This window comes from Cololabis saira, chromosome 2 (genome assembly GCF_033807715.1).
Source record: "Cololabis saira isolate AMF1-May2022 chromosome 2, fColSai1.1, whole genome shotgun sequence".
Taxonomy (NCBI): Eukaryota; Metazoa; Chordata; class Actinopteri; order Beloniformes; family Belonidae; genus Cololabis; species Cololabis saira.
This window is the reverse complement of record NC_084588.1, coordinates 43,267,065-43,287,680: the sequence shown is the minus strand read 5'-3', so window position 1 is coordinate 43,287,680 and position 20,616 is coordinate 43,267,065. Positions and strand designations below refer to the sequence as shown.

Here is a 20,616-nt window from a genome sequence, read left to right as displayed (position 1 = left end):
CATAGAGAGTCGTGGGTGGTGTCATCGGACTCAGTTTTGAGTCCTTGAACATAATTGCTGCAAATTAGCCCCCCCCTTCATCTGATTGGTCGATATCTGATAGTTCCTACTTTCTGCCATAACTTTTGAATGGTTTGATATAGAGTTGTGGGTGGTGTCATCTGCTAAATGTCCAGGTCTGAAGACATCTACATGTCATACAAGCGCTTCCTCTGCAGCACGCCTGAACATGCACAAGGGTGCGAGGGCCCATTCATCGCTGCTTGCAGCTTTAATTTTATTTGTTATTTATTTTTTTTATACCAACAGGTGTATAAAGTCCAGTGAATCTATTGTAATACTGACTTTAGATGTGCTGACGAAGACTTGTATATAGACATTTTATTGGTACAAATTGGTATTTTTCTAAATGTAAATTATAGAAAAAAGTGAGACCTAGCATATATTGTAGTTTAAGGTTAATATTTGCTTATTTTTTTGCCGAAACATGTATATGTCACACATGACTTCAAGGGCTAGAGTAAAATTGAAAATCGTGTCGTTGTTTTTTTCTGTCAAGACTGTCAGTTTTAGTAATCAAGGGTGGTGGCAGCCAAAGGCACAGGCTTTGGCTCCCTGAGGGGGCCCCTGAGACCAGTTTTCAAGCGAGGGAACTGTTGCTCTTTGACTCTTAAATATCTTGGGGTCTTGTTCACTAAAGTGTGGGAAGAGAGAAGGCGATCAGACTGATGTGGACTCTAGGCCTGTCTGTTTTCGGGGAAGAGAGATGAGCCAAATGGTCAATCTGCATTCCTAACCTCCTTCCTAACCATAACCATGATGAGTAGGGACCCAACGAATGAGGGTGCAGATACAATCAGCTGAAATGTATTTCCTCCTGCGGGTCCCTGGAGAACTTCAGTCATTCGGGAGGGGCTCCTCCATATCGAGAAGAACCAGCTGTGGTGGTTCAGACATCTGGTTAAGTTATCTCCTAGATGCCTCTCTGGAAAGGTTTTTCATGCAATTCCAATTGGGAGGAGGCATCTCTGCAGACCCAGAACCCGCTGCAATGATCTCTTCTCTTGGCTGGTCTGGTAACACTTTGGTGTTGTCTGAAGAAGAGCTGGAGGAGATGGACACAGACAGGAAGGGTTGGCAGTTTGGAATTTATACCCAGTTAAGAGGAAGTGGATGGATGGATGCATGGATGGATGGATGGATGGATGGATGATTTATTTTCTCACTATAAAAGCATGCCCATCGAAACCTACTGATGGGTTTTAAGTTTCAGAGGATTAAAGGAGAAGACTGAAGTTCCTCTACTATATTCATGTTTTATTTTTAGTGTGGAGACAGTAATAATGTCCTCATTATAGTACAGTGAAATGTAAAATAACAAACTACACTCCTGCAGAAATCCTAGGTCGAGGGTTTCTGATACATTTCCAGCTCTTTCATTATGGCGCATACATACTGTTTCCAGCTTCCATTGTTTAATGGCTTCACCAAACTCTGCACATACATCATTTACATTACAAGGTTGAAGAGAACAACAAAACATTTCTCAATGCTCGTACATAATGTTAACAGAAATATGCAGCGTGTGTATTAGATGTTAATGAGGAAACCATACACACTGACTGAGACCGTTTTTATGTAACATTATGATGCAAATACGGGAAGGGTTTAAAACGTCTTGAGGCTACTTAACCATAGTTCAACTTCCACATGAGGTTTAGTCTTTTTTATGAATATGCTTATCATTATAGGGGTGAAAAACGCACATTTTGTTCTTGCATGTTTCATTCCAGGTGATCTAAGAGTTGATCTACCTGAGCAAAATATTTTCAGTCCCTTTCTACTTTCACCTGAAATCTTCAGCACTCCTGACTTCATGTTTCGAAAACATCACGGCAGCATCTCACTGAATACAGGGATGTTTCACGTTTGTACCAAGGTGTGGTGGAACACCACACGACAGTAACGATAACAACAGCAGCAGCAACAACACACCAGACTGCTGAAATAGAAAAAAAAAAAAAAAAAAAAGAGGCAAAAATAATGTCGTCGTTCGTTGGTGGTGGGTTGTATTGCACACGTTCCCCACAGATCTGCAGAATGGTGCCATCAGCTGTAGCATATCTTTCTTCTCTTTCCTCTTCCTTCCACCCACCCTCCCCCCCCCCCCCCCCATCTCTCCTCCAATCCAGAAGACAGGAAGCTGTTTGTGGGGATGCTCGGCAAGCAGCAGAGCGAAGACGATGTCCGGCGGCTGTTCGAGACCTTCGGCCAGATTGAGGAGTGCACCGTCCTTCGAGGGCCTGATGGGGCCAGTAAGGGTCAGAGCCCACACATTTCCCATTCTTTTCCTCCCTGTCTGTCCCTCTCTGTGTGCTCTTTGCGATCTTTACATTTTTAGTGCCATGCTTCAGCTGTGGCACACTCATTGACACGGTCTGTGATGCACTCTGCTCTGAACAACTCATCCTACCCTTCAGCTATTCTGTTTTTTCCACTGTCTCTTGTGTGTCGCACTTCCTTTTTTCCCCATGCCTCATTGTCACAGTGCTCTGACACCTTCTTCCTCCCACTTACCTTTTTTTTTCCCCACTCCCGTTTGAATTTCCTTTCCCTTTTTTGCCCTCACCCCATCACTTCTCTCTTTCCCCGATCTTCCTCTTGCATTGTCTCTTCATCACGGCAGCTCCTCTCACCCTCACACACACAACACCTCGTCTTTTTGCTCACCCCCTCCTCCGCCTTCTCTTCCTGTTATCTGAAAAGCAGAGGGGTGTAATCAGGTTTGTTTCCCACATTCCCATCATCCCTCCCCAGAGACACCATTGGCCAATAATGTCCTACTGTAAATAAAGCAGCCAGGCTCTGGGGTTTGCTGTTGTCACTCACCGTGCGGCAGATTCTCCTGCATTAACGGGCGTCTTATGAATTCTTTCCTGCGAGTTATGTGCTATTTGGTTAGTAGAGCGTGGCCAAATTAAAAACGGCTATAAAACGTGTGATGCAGGTGGGAATGTTCTGAGACTGCAAACGGCTCCAGATCATCATTTATGGCCCTCCGTCTTTGTCTTAGCTTCATTGAGAGTGATAATACCCATTGCATTGTTCTGGGCCTCCACCTTTTTTCCCCTCTGTTGACTGCAATTTATTCTTCTATACGGAGCCTCGGAATATGTGAGAGGAATGTGCAGGAGAGCAAGTTGATAATGTGCAATGTTGCAAATCCTTTTGAGTATATGAAAAGTGAAGCCCGGCTGTACTGAACCACACACTTATCTGTATCTACATCCGTTCCTCTCATTGTTAATGTCGGATGTATTGCTCTGTGTCACCCCTCTGGCCCCCTACCTTTCTTTCTCCATGGCTTGTTTCCCTTTTTCTTTCTCCCTCTTCCTATCCATCTCCCTCCTTTCCTATCTACTCAGGTGCCTCAAGCTGATTGACAGCGCATAAAATGAAAGTAGAACCATCTTGCTGTGTCAGACGGGGGCTGGTTTTTCTCTCCCGTTTGTGAATTCACTCTTTTTCACCCTCCTGCGTCCCACACCTCAACTTTCTCCCTTTCTCTCGTCACATGCCATACATTCCCTACTATGGTATTTGTCTCTGTTATCAGTGATTCGATCATCCCCTTTTCTTCCATGTTTTTCTGTTATGTAATGGAAAACCTGTCCATGGTAATGTTAACTATGAATGCCACCACCAGACAAAGGTCTCATATGTAGGTATCTATTTGTATCATTCCCTGTGCAAGAGTTTCACATAATCACTATGGGAAGTTATGGCAAATTATTTTGCCAGCCACCTCGCTCGGGATAAGGTTCCCGTAATTTGAATGAGACAGACCTTGAAATTGACAGTGCTATCTTTTCCATGGTTGAGGCTTTGTCCCCTGTTGATGTAAATTTATGCTACTCAGAGGCTTTTCAGCACCCCTCTTCACCCAATAAAAAGGCCTAGAAGTTTAACATCCATCTCTCTATGGCACTGCTCCTCAAAGTACTTTCAAAGTGCAACACTTGCTGCCAGAGTTGAACAGAGCGCCGAATTGTCAGGAATAATAGAGAGATGGCTTTTAGGTCTATAATTAAGTTGTGTTATAAATGTCACCCATCCAGAGGGATGGAATTCATGCATACATATTATTACCCTGGGAATTCAAAAGGCAGTGCAGATCCCCTCGCTTGAAAGCAATACAATCTCTCTTTTTTCTTTTTCCCCTCTCATTTTGAGCCATCAAATTCAAAAACTCAAATGTGCACTATAATTTATGAGGCTGTGGCACTTCAAGTTCTTTTGAGATGCTGTACTCTTTGTCCATTAACTTGCATGTAAAAAAGCACGACCATAGCATTGCTTTTTCAGAAGAAATTTGAGGAGACGGTATATTGATCATGACTCTCTCATTCATGGTGTTAGCTGAGCCCTGCAGTTATGACCGCTCTGTTTGACGCGAGTACCTGGCTTCGCTGCGACATGGGTGTGATAAATGATGGACTTGTTCAGGAACCAACATAAAGTTACTTCGCCTTAAAAAGGTCAAATGCTTTTGTGATATGAAAATACTCCTTTATTAACATCTCTAAAAAGGTTGAATGGGGTTTCTCCTTCAAAGACAGCGTTGCAGTCAAAGTAGGCTGTTGCATTACAGTTGGACAAATAAAGATCTCTTGCCTCTACCCAGATGGGTGTTCAAGTGAAGTTAAAGGGTGCTGGAGTGCTGTGACAAAATCAAAGGCTTCTTTGACTCATCTGCTTGCCTCAGTAGATCTATACAGCTTTGAGGGCATTTAGCAGTACAGAGAACACATGGCCTTTACCACCCACAACATTTTTGCACGCAACAGTTTAAAGTGCTTATCGAGTGGCTTGAATGCGGATGCAAAGCCTTAAGTAAAGGTAGTATTTTTCTTCCACTCAGCGCACACATGTCACATGTCTTTCACTTCACAGTATCGCTTATTTTGTCAAGAAAATGTTCAATTTTGCACATTGAGAAGCTCAGTCGTGAGATGCAGAAAAAGAACCGGGGTGCTTCTGACACAGAATATGTCCTCAGCTACCTATCGGTGTTTGTAGTTTGAATAAATCATTAGGGCCGCTCTTGTCGTGTACAGCAAGTTTCTTAATGTCTGTAACTGTTTTTAATGGGCACAAGAATTGCATGGGACTACAGGAATGAACCCAGGAAAAGCCTGCGTGGCTCTACGTCTCCAGTCCTATTCAATTAATGAAAAGTGAGCAGAATTAATCCATGAGTTTGTTAATGAGACATCTCTTGACTTAACACATGAGCTACCTGAAGGCAAGGATAAGAATAGTACATAACAGAACACCCTGTGCAGTCTATGACAACCATAAAGCTTCGGAGAAATAGCTCTTTTTTAGTTTAATGACTTTTGGAATATTACCACATTTCAGTTCCACCACATTTCAGGTCACTAGCGTTCTCTTTATGGTGTATTAGTTTGGTGTCTGTCCTTCCTTTACCCGTGCATGATTTCAAAACTCATGTGGTACATAATTATCAACTTGTTTTTTCTTTTTAATGTTATTTGACTCGTTAATGCAGTGATGCGTCAGAATAATGCTGCTCCCTTGACTTCAGGCCAACGTTTTCTTTTGACTTTTTTTCCCTTTTGTGCTGTTACTACACAACAATTTTAAGATGATTTGAATGCCCCTTGAGAAATCCCCACCCTTCCTCCCGACTAAAATTGCATGTGAGCAAAGATTCGGTTAGATAGGCAGATTAGAATAGTGTGCCTTTCTCATCATAATCTGCTTTATGAGTGGCTGCTCACAACTCACAAAGTGTAAATATTAAACAGATTAATAATCACAAACAAGTCAGGATAGTAAATGCCTTGGCTCCAAACTCCGAAGTGGAGGGGGTCAAATTAGAAATGTGCAGGAAGCAGGATATTCCAAACAGCTTATGCCTTTCGTATAATCAGACTTATTTACTATGAGTTATGCACTCAACACACAAACAACATTTTATATTTACAACCCAGATAACATGAAAAAAGCTCCCCTCCCACACTGTATAAGGCTGACTCGCTGATGTGCCTCTGTTTTTCTCTGTGTGCACAGGCTGTGCCTTTGTTAAGTTCTCCAGCCACGCTGAAGCGCAAGCGGCCATCAACAGCCTGCATGGTGGACAAACGATGCCTGTAAGTATCACCTTCACTGCAACTTCTGTCATTGTAACCTCCCAGTGGTGGCAAGTGTTGAAGAACGTTCTCCAAGGGATGCAATGTCACCCGGGTGTTCGCTCCAGCCTGTGATCTCAAGTTTATAAAACATTTAAGGAAGACCGGCCCAAAGCCTAGTGGTCTGTTTGACTTGTATACTTTAACCTTTTTATTCCACGTGTCCATCCCACTGCAACTGGATGCATCTTTTTGAAATTCAACAGTGAGAGTCTCCGTCTATTATTTGGTGGTTTGAGTCACTGTGGTGACTCAAACCGCATCGTGAGCCCAGATAAACACACATTCTCACTATGTACGATTGCAAACAAGCGATTTCCAGTCAGCACTTTGAAGTTCACAGCTTGATACTCCCTATCTGTATGTTTTCCCTCAGTATACCCATCTCTCCTCTGTCATTCAAGCCACTTTTCCACCAGAGTATTTACATTCACGGTCTTATACAGACGCGATTACTCAGCACTGCACCTGAATTTTTGAACGTGTCATTAATAGGTATGAGGCGTACGCTATTATATCATTCATAAAACCTGGAATTATAGGGAAGATCCAGGTTAAACTTGAAAAAAGAGATTAAAAATTGAATTATTTTCATGGGGTGCTGCTGTACATATTAAAACACGTAAAATGGGTTTTGAAGCAAGTTAAATATATAGGTAGTGACAGAGAAAATAAGAAAAAAATTCCTGTCGGTAAAAATACATTTTTGTAATTTTTGTAAACAAAAGCCTGAAGAACATTTAACTTATAATTTTAGTAACAAGAGCCCAAGGGCATTTCATATTCATTCTCACATACAGCAAGTGAGATGTTGGCTAACAAGGGAAGGGAAAGACCATGCTGTGCAGTCTTCACTCCCGCCGACTGTTTACAAAAAAACAAGCATTTGTTATAATTGAAGTTCAACTGATGGTGGATTTCAAGGACGGATAAGATTCCAGTTTTTATGGTGTAAAGAACTTGAGTATTAGCATTTTTATCAAATAGTATTTGTATACATTTTAGCCCATAATTATTGATACACAATCCAAATATGGATTTGGCCTATGAGCAACGCTACATGACAGCACTAGGGCTGGGGATCGATTCAAATATCAAGAATCGATTCGATTCCAATTCTTAAGATTCAGAATCGATTATCACGCTTTGATTCGATCCAATTCGATTATTGATTTGGGTTACTGTTAATAAAACTGTTTTATCAGCTGTTGCATGAATTATATGACTGTCTAGTTATGCTACATATTAATACTAGTATTATATTGAGATTCAACAGCAAGTATTGCAGCTAATGATGCTGTAAGGACCAATCAGCTCCTAGAATGCTGATAGAACTGCTTTCAGAAACATCGTGGGTCAGAATTATCAAACAGATCCAGGACAGCAAACAGAGGACGAAAGAAATCGCTTTTATTTTTTCCCCATTTATGAGAATTTGGTTTTTAACATTTATGCAAATGTAACCCCAGGACAGTATATAAAGCAAAGAAATATAGACAATTTATGCAATTATAACTGAAAACTTTAATGTTTTCATACTTTTAGACATATTTAAAGGCAAAAACATGGCACCAGTTATTCTCATGTCCAACAAAATATTCCTTTTTTGGGCATAAACAAAAAAGTACCAAAAGTTGTAATGTAATGATGGAAAAAAAACAAAAATAAAAACATTTTTTATTTTTTTAAATCGATCTTTAGACATATGAATCGATTTTTAGGAATTAATATGAGAATCGATTTAAAATCGGAGAATCGATCTTTTCAACACAGGCCTAGACAGCACTGTGTTGGACAGGAGACGCGTCTTGGGGGGACTTGCCTATCTCACCTCGTCACAGCTCTGACCAGGCTAAAGATTGTGTAAATAATGGATGTTTTATTCTTACTGGAGATTAGAATAAGAGCATAACCGTGTTTGTGCATGTACATGGGATCAACTTTAAGTAATGCTGTTTAGTTTTCAGGCAGTTTACTCTGCTCATTGCTCTCCATTGATTTTGTGTTGACTGTGAAAAAGCCAATGAAAAGCTGCCACAAGACATTTGTTTGTACCTTTGATGTTATGGCCGATTACACCGTTATTCTTACACTGACACAAGTACGACCTCTCTAAGGAATTCAGGGCTCTTTTTCTCAGGGTTTTTGCAAATGGAAAATTAAGGACTATTTTAAGCTATCACTAAAATAATTTCAAAACAACCAGGAAGAATATTTCAGATTTCTATGCTGTTTCAATTACATAGTGTATAGCCTCACATACATCCACAATTACAGCTTTAACATTTTTAAGCTTTTCAAACTTGTTATTGGAAATTAAATTTAAGTGTGATGAAGTGTCAAAGAAATGTTTTAATTTTTATGTTACTATATACCATCTTTGGACTGGATCACATCACTCTCACATGCAGCATATACACATTTATATGAGACTGAGAGACTATCCTCTCTCAGTTTCAAAGGTTTGACACACTGATATTTAATAATGTTCACAATCATTTAACGTGGCACACGTGAACCTTTTGCCATTTTTTACATCGGGGAACAAAAACTGAGCCTCAAAAAGCAATGTATGAAAAAAAAAACCCACATATTTTCTTACAAAAAAATGAAAACTCAACAACACACTGCATGTTCAATATTTCAAAAAATGCACTATGGATTAAGTTCAACTCACTGATTTATAGGGGTGTAACAATATATCGTGCCACGAAATTTCGCGATACAAAAACGTCACGATACGTGTCGTGGAGGTGACAAAGTGTATCGCGATATTGGGTTATTAATATTAATCTATTGTGTTGACTAGTAACGCGCATCCGACCGCGACCGCGCCTCGACCCGCGGACCAAAATCTTAATCCGCTCAGAAGAAACTAGTCCCGTTTTGCGGTCCCGTTTTGAGGTCTGAACCTTTACTTATGTAAGTCTGGTGTAGAGTTAAGCCTTACCTTATTAAATTAAACCTTTTTGGGGTCGTGAGTAGGATAAACACGGAGACAACTTCTGCTGAGTTCGAGTGTACTTTAATGTCCGCTCAACAGCGTAGGATTTTAGATCATCAACACAGCATCTAGTGCTGTATCACTCCGCCCAATCTAAAACACACTAACAACTACAGATTAACTGACTAGTGTAATTATAGTCCCTGATTTACAGAATATAAAGAATATTTTTATAAAATAATGAACCCTGAATTAACAAACTAACCTTCTTAACAAAAATAAATCTCCTCTTACACTTATAAGGTGAGCATGAATCAATCCTTTTTATGATGTAAAATTGTATGTATTTATTTACTTTTATTTATTTATTTAATTTTAGTTGTTACATTTCTGGAAAAGAAAAAAGTAAAATCATACATGAGAGAAACTATTCAGTTTGTGGCTAAATATTTTTACTTGTATGAAACTGAAGATGCATAATGCAAACCTGACATTTAGTTTTAGTTCAGTTTGTGGAAAATGGTTGGCCTGGCTTTCTCTTTAAAACTTAAACAGTTATAAAGCATTACAAAATGTAACAATAGGGCAAACGCACAGCATTGTTTTGTATTCTGTGTCTTTCAAATAAAAGACAATTTTTTCCAGTCATATGTTCCTCATTCAAGGTTGTTAAAAAAATACTGCTATAATATCGTATCGTTATCGTGACCTCAATATCGTGTATCGTACCGTATCGTGAGATTAGTGTATCGTTACACCCCTACTGATTTAGGAACAGAATAGGTGAAGGGCTTCACTAAAGTCAGAGCTGCTCTCGGCTCCATGGGAGGATCTTGGAAACATCTAATCGAGGCCAAATTATTACTTGTGACAGTTGGGCCGCTGTCATGGGGCTACTTTTTGTTTAATAATGTTAAACATTTGAGACAATTGACAATACTCATCAAGAGAGACTTTATTGCAAAGACCAGAGGGAAGGTTAATAAGTTAGTCAATAATATTGAAAAGCACCCTGGAGTTAGCTCGGGTCTTCAAAATGAGGTCAGATTAATAAACCACATTAGCTTCTCCGACTGCTTCCTGATATTTCAGCGTTAAGTCCTCTATAATATTCTGGGACACTTGCAGTTCATTACCCCTGGATTAAATTTAGGCTTACCTGCGTTTATTCATCAAAGCCTGCCTATCATCTGGACGGGGACTGGGTATTTATCCAGATACATTGTGATGAATATACTTGCAATATGACTTATAGTGCCGCATAAGCCACTTGTAACTCTGATTCCTTAATAATTGCATCAGGAATTTCACAAATATATAAGCCAGGCAATTGTTTTGGCTATGAGCCCACCTAGAATTATGCAAATGGAGGTAGTGTTGTGTTGATACAGCTTGATGTATAATACAAGATGCATGAGACAGCTTTGGTTGGTTTTAGATTTCTGTAGTTGATGTTCAAATCCGGCAAACTTGTGCCTCCTTTTAAATTGTAGTTTATTATGAATTTATTATGTCTTTGTCGGGTTTGAGCGAGTCCATCAAAACACACTTCAGTATAAGAAACATGCCCAGCACTGGCAGCGTGTTGCCAGTGGTGAGTGTGTGCTGTGTCCTACACAGCTGGACACACACGAGCACCTACTCTTTCTGGCAGGCATCCGCACCTTCACACACTTCACTGATGTTCCGCGATAAATATTTACGGATGCTTCCTGGCAGCCAGATAGTGTCCTGGAAGCCAGATTTAATTTACACATCTTTTTGATGCTGCCTCATTTTGCATTACATTGAAGTAGTGAGAGGGAAAAAATAAGCGGTGTACTTTTATATTTGGTTGTTGTGCACAGTAAAAACACCAAACTTTTTTTTTTTGGCAAGTTTAGCAGAAGGGGTCAAAATTTAATAAGGAGTAGGCTCCGAGCCAAGGAATAATAATGCTGCACAGCGGTCATGCAAAATTATGACAAGCCTCTCACTAAAATTTCTGTGTCATTGAAATTGTTCTCTCGTCTTCAAGATATTTTGTTGACTCAATTGATGAAATATATTTACATCCAGGAGATTTACATAATTGACACCGGTGAGGCTATGTTTTGCTTACTTGCAAAGGGAATTTGGCTCTTGCTGACTCCTCTCGTGCACTTTGTTTAGTCTGCCACGTCTCATAGCTCAGGCGCTCTCGTATTAGGTCGGGTCCCTGAGCCACCTGAGGTCTGCCGCGGATGAACTGTCCAACGCAGCATATGGAGCCCCGAAGAGACTCGGGCGGATCAGGAGCCAGCTAAAAAGTTCATTAATAATCTATATTATCCATAGCTCTCTCTTTCTATCCCCGCACCTGTTATCCTCATCTCCCCAAATCCAAGTTCCTCTTATATTAATAGGCAAGGTGGCCATTAGTATCCAGCTAAAGCTTTTGGTACCGATGGGGGATGCAGTTAATTTGGATAATATCGCTGCCACATGTCCTCAACAACAGACTAACAGGAGGTAGGATTCAGAGAGTGGGCTGCTCGGCACACCGCCTGCTGCCAGCTGTGAGGTCTGAATGAACCCCAAACAAAGACTTTTCTCTCACTCTGTCTTTCTTTCCCTCTTAATGCTCTCTCTACGGCATCTGTGTTACCTGGCAAGCATGCACACGCATGCACACACACACACACACATCATAAATAATACTTGCACCAAATACGTGAGCCCACAATGAAAAGCTTTAATGAAGCTTAAGAGCAAAGGGTGTCACCAAAGGGCACATGTTGATAGATTGGGTCACAGCTTTAATTGATGTTTATTGCAGATTGCAGGTGCTTCCAAAATTAACTTAAAAGGTAATTGAGCACCGAGCAGGCTCCCTCCCCGGTTCAGCGGCAATTACTGTAAGGCTGCAGAGACACAGGTGGCAAAACTTCAAATGGCAAAGCCTGGGGCAGGCACACAACACCCAGCAAATTGCAGATATTGTCATGTTTGGTGTCACAGCGTGGCTGACGGAGCCTGTGGAGCTTGATGGCGTTGGCAGCAGCAAAAGTCTGCTAGTGTGTGATACTACAGTTGTGGATTAATGAGAGATAAGACCAAGCCAGAGAGCACCGCTCGTGCAATGCACTGTTAATAAACTGATAGGATAAACCACTGAAGCAGCGGTTTATTTCCCCTTTAAATGTAAAATGGAGCTTTTTTAAAAGTTTTTCATGATTGAAGTTATTTAACAGGTAGCAGTGGACAAATGGGCTGATGTATGCAAAACAAAAATATTTGCATGACAGAAGCTTTTCTCGTGTCATTCGGTGTGAGGCAAAGTGACAGTAAATAAGGCGAGAACAAAACCACATCTCGCTCCGCTAATGAGAGACAGTCCTCCCACGAGGCTCGCAGAGATGCAACCCCTTTGGAGGAAAGCCCACCCAGGTTCATCCAATTACCAAATAAAATCTTATGATGTAGTCAATTCATCGTCTTCACAGATCCTCAATCGGTGCCTTTAGTTACTTACGTCTATATCTAAGACAACAGCTTTCCCTTTTGTGTCCATGTTGTTGCATTGTACTGCTGTAAGCCTCTTTACCTGTTTGTAGACTTTTCAGCTCTTCGAGTGTCTTTCTATCGCTATAATGCTGAGATAAAAAAAAAAGCATTATGCCATTCCTCTGCTATAGTTGAGTTCTAATCCCTCAATTACCACTGTGTATTCTCCTATCTGCACATTTTGTTCCCTATACAAAATCCAATAAGGGAGATTTTCACAAGTCAAGTGTGTTGTTCAAGAAATTAGATTAGTTTTTGAACCTGTGACAAATTCCTTAGTTGTACCTGTCAAAAGTGATGGCTCCCTATTGGCCCTTATCAAATTCAGTGAATTTGTTTTCTCTCCAGGTGTGGGAGTCATGCTGGTGGAGGTTATTATTCCATTTGTTTGTCAGCTTGTGATTTTCTGCAGCCAGTGAGGAGAAGCTGCTTTGCATCCAGTGCTTGTTGTTTGCCACCACCTGTTCCTTCATTACCTGGGCACATTTTTTATTTTATAAATGTGGATAGGAATGTTTGAATGTTTGAGCTGTGTGGCAAGATAACAGGCTGAAATCTTCTGGTCTGATTATAACTTCAATTTAGTCCATCGTCTGACTTATAGAAGACTTTTTTTTGGGGGGGGAGAATTTTTGGCTTTTCTTCTATGACAGTCAGAAATGTTTGGCAGTGCTGACACCAACTGCAGAGGCTGTTGTACTGGTTTAGTTTTGCTGCCAAAACCATTCAGTGGAGACACTGCAGAGCGGGTCTCATCCCGAGCTGCTGTCTCAGGCCAGACTCGCCTCATCTCGAGTCATGGTGCAGTGACTGCAGGCGGCCTCGGGCTTTCACAGTCATGATGCTCACAAAGCATTCTTCATGAGGTATTAAATAAAAAATAAGTATATGCAGATACACAAAGCAGAAAATTAGCGAATCTAAATGCCAGGGCCCCTGTGCTGTGGGCAGAGTTGAGTAACAATGCTGGAGGAAGACGCTCGCTCGGTGCCAGCCTCATTAAATCCAACATCTAGTTGCCTTCAACTGGCCCAAAAAAGTTGAGAAAGAAAAGAAAAAAGGTCAAGAGGAGGAATGAATTAAAACTAGAAAAAGCAAAAATGCTTCTGCTAATGCCATTGTGTGAGATTATTGATTTAACTAATTGAAAAGGCACCAGGGGAGAGGAGCAGATGGGTCTCCTCGGGCCTGAGGTGGGGTGCTGGCTGGCTCTGATAGGTTCCCATCAGAGACCCTCTGTCTCTGGGGTACATGCTGATGCTTTACTTCATTCCAGCTTCTTTTCAGTTATCTCCAGCCAACACATTCTCCAGGTTGTGTTAATAGACTGACTCTAAGGCACATTCAACATTGGTTGCTTGGGAAAGAATTTAAAAAAATTTAAAAATAAAGGCTCTTATCAAGAACTAGTTTATTTTGTGCATATTTATCTTTTCTTGTAGGGAAAATACCACATTTGGAGTGGTACCAAATGTTCTGCTTACTGGAGGGGGATTTATGACACTGACACAGTTCACAGGATGAATGCACTTTCTCTTACTGCACATTTAGCTTTACAGGAAAAAAAGTTTGCTTGTTTTCAAGGTCCTTCCGATTGATTATCTCTGCTTTAGTATCATTCCTTTTGTTAATGTTGCAATTGGCAAATTAAAACTTTGCCACTTGCAAAGATGCACAGAGCATCTTAGTCTTCATTTGCACACTTTCTCATACAGAGGTGGACGGACAATCATTCACAAGAAACAGGTCTATGCAGCATCCCTCACACTGCTTAGCATCACGTCTAGCTACGTGTCATTTGTAGTTCTTGAACATTTTTAATTTTACACATCGAGAAAAAATATGGACATTTTAAAATCAGAGCCTGAATATGCACTGACCCTGACAGGATGATACATTTTGTGAACAGTGAGCCCAAGTTGTGATTATGGAGTCCTTCTCTCCCTCACTCTTTGCTTTTATGATCTGACTAATCATATCCTGGCTGGCCCCCTGGCTGTTTCTGTCCTTCTGTCCTGGTGGTGCTCCACGCTCTTTCCCAGCATGCTCTGCCTGTAATTAAATAGGAGCCTGGTCCTCTTGACAGTGTCTATGGCTACTTTTTTCTGCCTGGTAGCCTCCTCATCCTCTTTCAGTCTTCCTGCATCTGTCTCTCACTCACACACAGACACTCTTCCTCCCTCTCTTTGTCTGGATGCCACATGGGTAACTGACTCTGGTTTCTGTCTCTCAAATGATTTAATTGGATGCAAACTCAGGAGCACGGACATCAATACGTTACTATATCTGCCATAAAGAAGAGCCATTAGTCAATACTATGCCCTCTACATGCCGAAGGCTTTTGTCAGACCTAATTACCCAGTGCTGTATTCAGTGGAGCTTTACCAGTGGGGGACTGGGACTCCTGTGGGATCTGGTTAGGATCACAGTTCACTCCCAGTGTATACAGTGGAGTTGAAAAGTTCACAAAAGCAAATAGCGCTCGCTATTCTCTTCTATTTAACACCAACAGCTAAATGACTGCAGCCATGACAGGTGCATGTATAATTCCACGGGCCTCCTCAGATATTAGATCTTAAAACCCCAGACTGTCATGTACATCAGATATCAGATGAGAGAAATTATGAGAAGTCAATACCACTGTTCCTCCTCTGAAATTATGCTGAATCTCTAAAATATTCATTTTAATAGGTTATTGCAGTGAGTCTTGTCATATTTCTACTTCAAAAATAGTCAGTAATACTTGGGGGTACCGTTTATATTGACTCTAGTTGTGAACTTAAAAACATAATTTCATTTGAAGGCAAGTATTTATTTATACTACATTGTTGAGTCTATAAATATTTAAAAAAGTCTAAACATGGATGTCCATAGGCATCACAGGCCATAGTCATAATAGTACAAGTCATTATCAAGTCTAGATCTTGAAGTGGCAATACTTAGTCCAGTTTTAAAGGGGACCTATTATGGCATCTAATACTTATTTTAAACAGGCCTTGAATGTCTTAAAAACAAGCTTTTGATTGTTTTTGCCAAATAAATTAGAAATTCAGCCTCTGAGGCCCCGTTTACACATAGCCGGGTATTTACAAAAACGGATATTTCCCCCTCTACGTTTTGAAAAATTCCATCGTTTACACGAGATCGTTTTCAAAATCTCTTCGTTTACACAAATCTGCATAAATATGGTGTTAACGTCATGCCAGCCAATCAGAATCCTGGAAAAAACATCAACAAATGACACGTGTAACTTCCAGTTAAGGCTGATTTATGGTTCCGCGTTACACCAACGCAGAGCCTACGGCGTAGGGTACGCTGCGACGCACACCGTACGGTGCGCATCGCCGTGTACCCTACGCCGTAGGCTCTGCGTCGACTTAGCGCGGGACCATAATTCAGGCTTTACTTCCAAGACGGAACGAGTCTTTCGTTTGGAGTGACAGAGAAGTGGAGTTACTTTGAAGTGTGACTTTAGAATATAAAACAGGTAAAATTCAAGAAAATATTGACGGTGGCCAAACTAATTGTAAACACAGGTAGCACACATGACGCTGGTGACGTTTCTGTTGCATAATGTGACGTTCTGAAGCCTAAATCTCCGTTTTCCTCTGTTTAGACGCAAACGTGAAAAACAGAGTTTTTGAAAATCTCCACTTTGGCCGGAGTTTTCAGAAATGATCGTTTTTGGTGACTTTGAGCTCCGTCTTCGTGTAAACGAACGGCAAAAACGCATGAAAACGCCTCCGTTTTTGCTCCGTGTAAACGGGGCCTGAGCCATGTCTTTATCTTCCCAGTCTCTAACCTCATTATCTATGCAGGATTCTGAGTGGGCGGGGCTATGATAATGAGGCACTGTGCTGATTGGCTGCCTGAATGACGCGATACACCGCTACGAAAAAATGGCAGAAGCTCCGGCTGGGGGAGTTAGTTGTGGGCGTGGTTTCAGGCATCGGAGGCCAACCTATGTAAATCGCATTTTCGTTACGTAACGAAAGGGAGCAGAATCTGAACGGCTCGTAGAAGCCAAATCACACTGGATGGCTCATCCGGGCGGCTGTACAGACACTGCAGAATTTGGTTGCTTTCTTCCTTCTCTGAGTTGGCAGGCTGAGGGGAGACCACTTTATATATGTTAAAGCAAGAAAAAAACGTTTTTTTCATAATAGGTCCCCTTTAAGTCTTTGGTCAAAGGTTCAAGTCACTTCTCAAGAGCCTTCTTTGATCTCCTGCAAGTCATAAAGTCTCTTTGAGCATTACTATGTTGAAGAATGGCATGTATGCTACAATGTTACCATCATTCATGACATATTATAATCTAATTCATATCTTTCTCATAACCTAGTTCACATGAGCAACAATAAATCAAATACCCACTTGTAGCTAATAATAAAGATATTTGGTTTTTCTTTAAAATAGCATCAGCAGGCAGCAGATGGTTGAAGAATAGAATAATTAACTTATGTATAAGTTTCTATTTTTACCGTATAGACAGCAGGTCATGTGAATTTTGAAAAAATATGTCAAGCAAAGAATAATTTGAAATAATAGTTTCAAAATTATGAGCAAATCCAGGCTAATCAAATTAACCTCCTTTTACTACAAAGACAGCAACTGATTTAAAGTTTGGTAACTGTCAAGAGGCGCTAATAAAAACTTTTCAAGCAATTAAGTGACTGATCTATCTTGGTCGGTTTGAGGTGTCAGATGTAATTAAATGTAGTTAGACCTCTTCGGTTCTGCAGATGTTGCATTTGGCAGCTCTATTATTTGTCCTGTGTGTAGGATGTATTTGTGGATGTAGTATGTTGTTTTTTTATTTTAAAAAAGCTGCATGTTTGGTAGCCATCATCCTCATCATCTGTGGTGGTAGTGCGTCCCTGCATAGGATTACATCTGATGATTAGAAGGGGATTAGGATCATGCTGGACTAGAGATCGTGGTGGAAATAATTGATCATTCACAAGTCTTAGATCTCAAGTCACAGGTCAGATTTGAGTCTCAAGTCTTCTGAGGACAAGACCAAATCAATTCTTAAATCACTGGTATGAGCAACTTAATTGTGACTGGAATCCAAGTTGAAGACTCATGTCCACATATCTGATAGATAGTTGTAGTTAACAGGCATCAGCTCATTACCGTACCATAACGTGTGCAAACTTTAAACATGCTCAAAAGGCTGTAGCTGGGCTCTTCCAACCTTCCTTCCTGAAGTGAGCTGACATTTAACACAAAAACATTTGACTAAACATTCCTGGTCACTGCCTGGCTGGTAAAGAGTCCCCCTTTTCCATACATGAGGAGCCTCTTATAGACACCCTGAGTTGTCCTTCTTGCTAGCTTTAACCTCTGCCACCTTTTCAAACCATCAGGTTAAAATGGGTTCCTCTCTTAGAAGAATCAATGTCTCCCAGAAGATCTACCTCTAGATGTGTGACTGGTTCTGATGATCTCTCTATCCCTCTTCTAACTACACCCTCTAAATTTTCTTTCTATTTCTCAGCTTTTGACTTGGACAATTTTGACTTTGGACCTATTGCTAACTCCTCCCCCAAAAAAGGAAGTTGACCAAAAGTGCAGTCTGAGCACTTCTGGTCACGACATAGTTACGACTCCAACTGGGAGCTTTTAAGTGTCAACAAATGGAGCCTTGCGACTTTCTTGCTCTGGGCTGTGACTGTCCAGGGACATCGTGACCAAGAATAAGTGCACATGGCCACTTTGGCGCTAAAGCTAATGGCATAGAAAGGTCTGACCCCCCACTGTTAGATATTCTTCAGTTGTTTGATATACATGCTCATTTCCATAAATGCAATGTAGTCAGACGAAACCACTGACTGAGATTCCTCTTTACCTAACAAGGCTGTAACATGCCGACTTTTGACTAGCACTGGTACAGTATGAGCTTTATCTTGAATGGCATGCTGGGAAGCCGGTCTAGGGACGGTACAAAATCGAGAAGCCTTTGTCTGTTTTGTAAGGGGACAAGAAAAATTGGGCTCAACTTTATCTATTACATAAAAACAATCTCACTTCTTGTTTAACCAAATGAAAGTCTTGGTAGGAATTTGCATGGTGGAATTACAGTAAAAAAAAGTCCTATTCTGAGTAGGGCTGGGGATCGATTCAAATATCAATAATCAATTCGATTCCGATTCTTAAGATTCAGAATCGATTATCACGCTTTGATTCGATTTGATCCGATATTGATTTGGGTTACTGTTAATAAAACTGTTTTTTCAGCTGTTGCATGAATTATATGACTGTCTAGTTATGCAACATATTAAGTATTATATTGAGATTCAACAGCAAGTATTGCAGCTAATGATGCTGTAAGGACCAATCAGCTCCCAGAATACTGATAGAACTGCTTTCAGAAACATCGTGTAGGTCAGAATTATCAAACAGATCCAGGGCAGCAAACAGAGGACGAAAGAAATCGCTTTTATTTTTTCCCCATTTATGAGAATTTGGTTTTTAACATTTATGCAAATGTAACCCCAAGACAGTATATAAAGCAAAGAAATATAGACAATTTATGCAATTATAACTGAAAACTTTAATGTTTTCATACCTTTAAACATATTTAAAGGCAAAAACAGGGCACCAGTTATTCTCGTGTCCAACAAAATATTCCTTTTTTGGGCATAAACAAAAAAGTACCAAAAGTTGTAATGTAATGATTAAAAAAAAAAAAAAAAAAAAAAAAAAAAAATTCTTTTTAAATCGATCTTTAGACATATGAATCGATTTTTAGGAATTCATATGAGAATTGATTTAAAATCGGAGAATCAATCTTTTCAACACAGGCCTAATTCTGAGCCTAACTGAAACCCTGCTCACCCCCAGTGGACTTACTTTTTTGGGTGAATTCAGTTTCCTAGTTCTTTCTTTGTTCCTTGTCTGGAAGCCATGAAGACTTCAGGCAGCTGTGTAGCTTTCTCTGCTTGTAGTAGGTTATATTCATGGTCAACACTTCAAGTCTGGGTTCACCATCCTCAAGAATTGTTCAAGGATCATCATCACACATATTTCTTTCATAGTTGACTTTTCAGGTTTAATCTACTTGGCAGACATGTCTTTGAGGCACACATAGAGCTCATGAGGCATCACTCTGAGGAGGATTTCCAAGGCCCCAAATTGTCTGTGGTATGTTTTTAGCTTGGGGTTCGTATTTTTCCATTTTGCTGCTTTCACCTTTTCATAATCTTCTGAGTCCGCCATATAAATTAATACGTAGGCACTACGTCCCTTAACTTTAAGCAGAGCAATGAAGCAAATAGCTCACTCATCCCCTGTCCATTGATAGATGTGAGCCATTCTTTCAAAACTGCTCAAGATATTTTTGACATCATTATCAGGAGAAATGTGGAACAGCTTGGATGGGTCTGAATTGGTTCTCTGTGACCTGACCCCTCTCTAGGTCATCAATGTAGTCACTTTGAGAATACTCCACTACAAGCTCCTGTAGTCCTCCCTCATTTATTGACTTTTAACTGAACCTGGCAGAACTGGTGCACCATGCTCTTCCATCATTGTTCTTAATGGGAAGCATCTTTCTCCATCTGCTGCTCCTATACCTCTTGAGACCAGAGGAATGAAATAACCAGATCTGCCAGCTCCTGCAACTTCTCCTCTCGGTTGCCCATTGTCATGGCCCCCTGGTCAGCTGACACCCTTGGTCCAACATCTGTTTCTACTTGCTGGCCATATACTCTCATTGTCAGCTCTTCCTGTTAGTGTAGGATTCATCTTTTTGACACAGCTTATTATGATGACTGTTAGATGCACAAAGAGGTTAGGTGCAGACCAACCAGGTGTTGATATAGGGCTGGGCGATATGGACCAAAAGTCATATCTCGATATTTTCTAGCTGAATGGCGATACTCAATATATATATCGATATTTTTTCTGTGCCATAATTTGGGTTTCCCC

General features: G+C 40.5%; 1 protein-coding gene across 9 annotated transcripts in view; it reads left to right on the top strand.

Annotated features, from left to right (window-relative positions):
- The window catches only part of celf6 (CUGBP Elav-like family member 6), a 194,415-nt gene that overhangs the window by 141,856 nt on the left and 31,943 nt on the right, over nt 1-20,616 (top strand). For 6 of the 9 annotated variants that reach the window (XR_009784403.1, XM_061746035.1, XM_061746019.1 and 3 more), the window contains exons 4-5: nt 2,193-2,321; nt 6,097-6,176. Coding sequence is in view for 8 of the 9 variants with exons in the window: in XM_061746035.1 (XP_061602019.1) it covers nt 2,193-2,321; nt 6,097-6,176 (209 nt within the window). In the remaining variant the exon portion in view is untranslated. The remainder of the gene's footprint in view (nt 1-2,192; nt 2,322-6,096; nt 6,177-20,616) is intronic. The other 3 variants (XM_061746043.1, XM_061746009.1, XM_061746061.1) reach the window with 2 other exon arrangements.